Consider the following 6,622-nt stretch of genomic DNA (forward strand, 5'->3'; position numbering starts at 1 on the left):
TAGAAAAGAAGATCTTTGTTCAACTTTGCTCAAAGCGCATCAGTCCGAGTTCAAGTGAGCTGCGCTGAGTGACAATGTTACTCGTGGTTAGCTAGCACGGCTAGTTAGCATCAACTTCAAATTAACAAACAAAGAAAAAAAACGTATTCTCTGAAACAAAGTGTTTGTTTTGTTTCCCGGTCTGAAGCTGCCGGCGCCTATCAAGGAAAGCGCGACTTTGGCTGACAAGCGTAATTAGCTAAACGAATGACTTCTCCGGCATGGAACTAAAATCAACAAAAGGCCTCACAGCCCGAGGTGTTTTTTGGCCGCGGTGATGATTATGACAAATGAATTCATTTCGCCACGGACTGCTCGATGGACAGAAGACATTTATTTACACAGCGAGCGTTGAAATCAAGAAATACAGCCGACTTTGCCATTTTTAACCACGTGTCACAATCGGTTTTTCAATGTTCGGATTGTCGATTTCTACTTTGATTCTTGAGCGTAAACGGCGACGCGGGCGTGAAACTCACAGAGGCCAACCTTCCCCGGTGGAGACGGTGAACAGCGTCAAGAAGGCCCAGAGAACGTTATCGTAGTGGAATTCGTATTTCTTCCATTCTCTCGGCTGAGCTTCCACATCACGGCCGCGTTCCACTTTGTCGTAATCCAAGAATTGACCCCTTTGACAAATGGGAAGAAAAAATATATAAAAATAAACGATGTTGACACCTTTCCTTGGCTGTGTTTAACTAATTCGCTGCCATTCTCGAGCTAGCTAGCGAACAAGTTAGCGATCGAGCTAGCTAGCTAACCCTGTTTCTATACAGCCAGCTGGCTAATCCCTTACTTCACAGGTGTTAAAGTCAAGGCACGGGGGCCAAATGTGGTCCGCCACATTATTTTATTCGGCCCGCAAAAGCAAATCGAACTTGTGAAATTTCATGATGCTTGCTAAAGTCCCAACCAGAATTTCAAATTGTCGTATATAAGCCACAATGACAGTCATTATTTTTACCTTAGATTTGCAAACTAGTTATTTATTAAAAGTCGTTCACTGCCATTGCCAAATTTATTCGGGAATGGAAAAGTGTGACGTTGAGCACCATTCCCGGATTTGTTCTGATTGTTATTTTTCTTGCGGGCGGTGCCGATAAAGCCATGGTCATACCTCTGGCCATCTTTTTTCCCTTCCACGAGGGTCAGCATTTGTCTTTTGTTCATTTTAGCGCCGACCAATCGACCCCATTTCAAGCTCTGATAACTCCAGACCCATATAAATTAGGAATTAACTCTTTTTCTAATGAAAGAAGAGAGTCTTAGAGATGTACCGCTGTATTGAATGTTTATGTCGTCCTAAAAGTTAATATTCTGTGGGTCCTGGAATTTGTGTGACAATGACAAAAACCCTGGCACTGGAGTAGACACATTTTTGCACAGCGTCTGGCTGTGAATGTTAAAAGTAGCGCACAGAAGAGCGAAAGGTTCCAAATATGGTACCTGCAGTCTTTCTCCAGACCTTTAGACTCATCCGTGCAGTAGAAGAATTTGCCCTTGAAAAGCTGCACGGCGATGACGGCAAAGATAAACATGAAGAGGATGTAGACGATGAGGATGTTGAGAACATTCTTCAGGGAATTCACCACGCAGTCGAACACGGCCTGGAAAACAGACCACGTAAATGCTTACATCGGGAACTGATATAACCATCCTACATACGCCGTTAGCATCATTGCTAATTGTAAACGTGACAATCATGATTGCCGTGGGTGCTTATTTACGATGAAAGAGCAAATGGTTACATGAGCTAGCATGTATTTTGTCTGGAATTAGCTCAGGAGGGAATGACTGTACCTTGAGTTTGGGCAGACGTTTTATGGTTTTGAGTGGCCGCAAGACTCGGAGGACCCTCAGGGACTTGATGGTGTTGATGTCCTTGCCTTTTGTCCCTCTGTGAAAATTGAGATGACGGTAAATTTGCGAAATGTTGACTAAGGCATTTCGCTTCAAGCCCTTTAACCTCTCTCAACGCCTCCATCCCGCTATGAGTAGCAGACGGCGGTGCATCAAAAGAAATACTCCACGCAGGAAGAGAAACCTGCTCGTGATGGGTTAGTCGTGAAATACAACTGAGTGAGGGTTATGCATTGTTATTCCACAGCAGAGTGTCAAAGTCATTTTTTGCCGCGGACCACATTGGAGTTATGGTTTCCTCTCGAGGGCCGTTATAAATTTGGGGAAGCCATTAGCATGTATCATCCCCTCCATATATTCCATTTAGAGCGCACAACAAATGAATGAATAACTAGCTTTCAAATTTGAAGTCAAGAATAAAGACTGTTATTGTTTAAATAACACCATTTGAAACTTTGGTTCGGACTTTAACAAGCATCAGAGAACTTGACATGCTAGATTTGCTTTCACGGGCCAAATAAAATGATGTGGCGGACCAGAATTTGACCCTGGGCCTTGACTTGGACACCCGTGTTCTAGCGCAAGGGGGGGGGGGGGGGGGTGACAGTGCCAAGTGACGGATGGATGACGTAAGGCAGAATTTGTCTTGAAAATGAGCTGTCGCTGCTTTGCTTACGTTGCTCATCAACGATTTGGGTACGATCGAAGATTTTGACCACTTCTGCGGTCAAGAATGAGTGACGGTAGCGTGACCTCTCATGATCTGTACAATAACATCAATGTTTCAAAACAAAGACAAAACATGAGGAGTCTACCAGCAAAGAATCAAACCTCTTGTCAAGGTCAAAAGGTTCTTTGCAGGAACCACTACGATGAGGTTCTGGCCTCCTTTTACACCTTTCATGTACAAAGTAGGGGGTGTGTATCCGTGGATCCAGAGGGTGGCTCCCCAACACACTGACGTCGCACAGTGCGGGTTGAATTGAAACAATCTGGGGATTTACTGGAATAGTCTTCTGACATTCCCATTGTCATCAAATGGTGAGTATTGTTTTGCTTTTTTGGATGTTTCTGTGCTGATGACCATTTTGTGTTTGGGAGCCTTTTACTGAGCATCTTCATCTTTATTAAGTTCATAGAGTTGCTTGTTCTGTAGCCACAAGGGGACAAAAGCCAGTGTCTTCTTGATGCTTGTGTCAGGAAGGGCATCCGATGTAAAAGCTTGGCCAAAACAAACATGCCTATCAAACCTCTGAAGATGGAGGACACTGATACGTTGTGGCGATCCTTTGAAGGAAGCCCAAAGGAAATAAGGTCTTCTGACATTCCTACAGGCAAATTCGAAATGGCACAAGAACTATAGAAAGTAGTCTCCATCTGCGATTCAAGACTGGTCATTAAACTGTCAATAATTGAAACACCTCAGCCAATACTCGGTCGTCCCTGTAGAACCTTGACAATAATCCTACCAACGGATCTACGCTAAACAGAAAGGAGTGTGGGGGCTTTGTTTTAAGACCTGGTTGAAAGGTACCATGGGTCTTTCAGAAAACGACATGCGCCGCTCATGCTCACGTTACTCAATGACTGGGACATGCAAGCACGGGGAAAAGAAAAATGACAATGACAGCTGTTTTTCTTGAAGGACCTTAACCCCCAGAGATGGAACGAAAAGTCCCTTGGTAGCTTTCAGAAGGTGGGCAGTGTTTGCTAATGACATCCAGGATTTGGACACGTTTGGGTCGTAGTCAAACAACATGGTTGAGACTTGAATAGGAGGCTTCCTGAGTCAATTTGTCCCGGAACTAGCTTAGATCTACTTGACCGGCACCGAAGTCAGTCAGTGTGGTATGCCGTGGTTTGATTCGACTTGATGAATACCAAGCTAATTTGTCCAATTAACTGCACATTAATCCTTCTGAAAGCCTAAAAAAAGGAGCTCCCAATATTTTCTTCTTGTCTCGATATCCGAATATTGGGACAGGAGCTATTTCTACTGGACAAGGGACAGGAAGGAGACACGGTCATATCCCAAGGACTTTGGGATGGAGGCCAAACAGAAAACCACATCTGAAGAGGTGGTTGAGGGAAGCATTTTGAGCTTCACATGGAGGAACGCAGGGGGAAGGAGTGTGGACGGGCGATAAATACATAAGGACTGTTCCCACCTGGCCACGCTTTGTTGCGATCTGATGAGAAAAAGCAATGATAAGCAGTCAAACACATTCCATCAATTAAACACCACAACCTCAAACGTGTCGCAAATGGTTGAAAAAAGGAAATGCGGCAGTCAAAAGCGGCGACTTGTGAAGGGATAGCGACGGTTCAGGAGTGATAACGTGATGCAAGAGGTTGAAAAAGGACAACGGATGGGAAGTTCTCTTCTGAGGGGATTGAAATGTTGACTCAGAGTGACAAAATTGGATTTGACCACGTCACTGTCCGGTGAGACGCCATTTTTTTTCGTCAGCCTTTAAGGGTGCATGGAATGCTACATTGGAGTCTCCGAATATACAGAAATGTGTTCCAGTATACAAACCCATTTATGAGTAGTCTTGGCACCAACACTTTTTCTCTCCACCCCTTTTCACCTTTTATAATTAACCTTGTGGCAATTACATTTTATTGTACAGTGATACATTGGCTTACGAACGTAGTTGGTTCCCAGACAGAGTGTGAAAGGCGAAGTGTGTATCCCAAAATCTTATTTCCCATTGGAAACCATTAAAATAAGAATAATCCGTTCCCAGGTCCCCATAAAACATAATTTTCTACTAAATAAGCCTTAAAAACTACACACAATATACATTATTCATGTATAATAAATGTTCTGTGGTATTGTAATTAAAGAAATAAACTGTACTGTATAATAAAGTTGTTTTATTTACCTGTGTGATAAAGTGTCTCAAGGAGCTCTGGGTTGTACATCTTGGAAGTTGTGATATTGCAACAGCAACAGATGTAAGCAGACATACTAGAAACATCATTGGTTCCCTTGCTTGACTTTTCATTTCAAATTGAAGTGATGGCTAGTGCTGGTTATTTGTGGAGCCTGATTGATGGAATTTTAACCTTGCAGTCTACACTCTGCCTTTGAACTATCAAAGTTAAAACGAATCCAAATGTCACTGTTTTCTATCCATATTGTGACTCTCGCTTTGTCATCTGCCTGTCTCTTTAATGTTTAGACCACCCCCCTCACTGCTTCGTTCTTGACCAATCACATGGCTTTAACCGAAGACTGGGGGCGGAGAATAGAAGACAAAAACATTCGGCTGCCATTTTGTTCTTAGAAGAACGGGCTCGTTCGCGAGCGACACATCACTCATTGAGGAAAAAGTTTGTATGCCAAGGTAAAGTTCGTATGCCGAGGTAAAATTTTCATAAATGTAACGATTGCTAACCGAAAAGTTCTTAAGACAAAGGGTTCATAAACCGAGGTATCACTGTATTTTATTTTTGGGTCATGTCATGGACCGCTAAAAAATGAATGACGGTCCCCAAGTGGTCTGAGGGCTGTTGTTTGGACACCTTGCTGTTCTGCACGTCTTAGTTTCTAAGCAGTTTTTCAAATAATTTGTATGACATGTACGACAATAATTGGCAAACTATATGCAATCACAGGCAAATGTGGAGAGTCTGACAAACTTTTAAATTTGACCACATATTTCCATTGTATTTCCATTTTTAGATTAATTTAGGGTTTTATCTTTTGGGGTGGCTTTTGAAATGTGTTATTTGAGCAGAGATGGGCATTCTGTGCCTGGTCCGTCGTAGAGAGACGGACATTTTTGGTATGAAGGGCAATTTTTAACATTTTTTTTTTAAAGGAACCATTTTTTTAACTCATTCACTGCCAGACGTGCAAAATTGTGTCCACTCCAGTGCCAGGGTTTTTGTCATTTTCACGATCAGATAAGAGGAAAAAAAACGCTCAATTGCTCGTTCATGACAACAACGCACGCATGTTTGTGCCAGTATCTCTGCTCGTCGCTGATCCGAGTCAGACGGAAACATTCATATAAACTGATTGAGTTTTGCAAATGAGAGTGGTGGTGGTGGGGGGTGGGGTGAACGGAAGGACAGACAAGCACAGACCGAAAGACACAAAGTGGAGGCCTTTTTTTTTACCCCATTAGGCTCCTGAAAGCAATCCGAGGCAGAAATCGAGGACGGAGTAGAGAAAGAAAGGGGGGACAAATACGCAGAATCAGCAAGACATAAAAGACAGACAAGCATCAACGTTTATAGTTGGAAAAGCAGAGTGACAGAAAGCAGAAAAAGGATCACACAGGCAAACATTGTCAAGGAATATTACGATAGAAACGTGAAAACGGGCGTGGAAAAGAATTCAAGAAACCAGGATGTCAGTTTTAAACTCAGCAGATAAATAGACCATATTTTCCCATGTACAAGGCGCACCTAAAAGCCTTGATTTTCTTCAAAAGATCACCCTGCACCTTATATGCTTATGTGTGAAGTCATATTGAGCCACAACATGTCTCACAACGATTGTCAGCAGCCACGACCCCCCCCCCCCATAGAAGATGGATTGCGTAACATCCTCTACTGTTGCGCCTTAAATGAAATGCATTATTATTATTGTTGGGGTAATTCGCTATACGAACATCTTTAAACATCTTTTTGAATCATTTCGTTTTGGTTTGGACTTCCTGATACGTCATCCTGCCTTCCTTTACATGATGTCACATCCCCTTACGTC

At 42.8% G+C, this 6,622-nt stretch overlaps 1 protein-coding gene across 10 annotated transcripts in view; it reads right to left on the reverse strand.

The window, feature by feature from the left end:
• cacna1bb (calcium voltage-gated channel subunit alpha1 Bb) overlaps window positions 1-6,622 on the reverse strand; it is a 117,150-nt gene that overhangs the window by 34,917 nt on the left and 75,611 nt on the right. For all 10 annotated transcript variants that reach the window (XM_089020167.1, XM_089020173.1, XM_089020169.1 and 7 more), the window contains 3 exons: window positions 1,840-1,936; window positions 1,486-1,646; window positions 519-668 (listed from right to left, as the gene is read on the reverse strand). In XM_089020167.1, coding sequence (XP_088876293.1) covers window positions 519-668; window positions 1,486-1,646; window positions 1,840-1,936 — 408 coding nt within the window. The remainder of the gene's footprint in view (window positions 1-518; window positions 669-1,485; window positions 1,647-1,839; window positions 1,937-6,622) is intronic.

This window comes from Hippocampus bargibanti, linkage group LG18 (genome assembly GCF_051943395.1).
Source record: "Hippocampus bargibanti isolate YZ-2025 linkage group LG18, ASM5194339v1, whole genome shotgun sequence".
NCBI classification, from domain to species: domain Eukaryota; kingdom Metazoa; phylum Chordata; class Actinopteri; order Syngnathiformes; family Syngnathidae; genus Hippocampus; species Hippocampus bargibanti.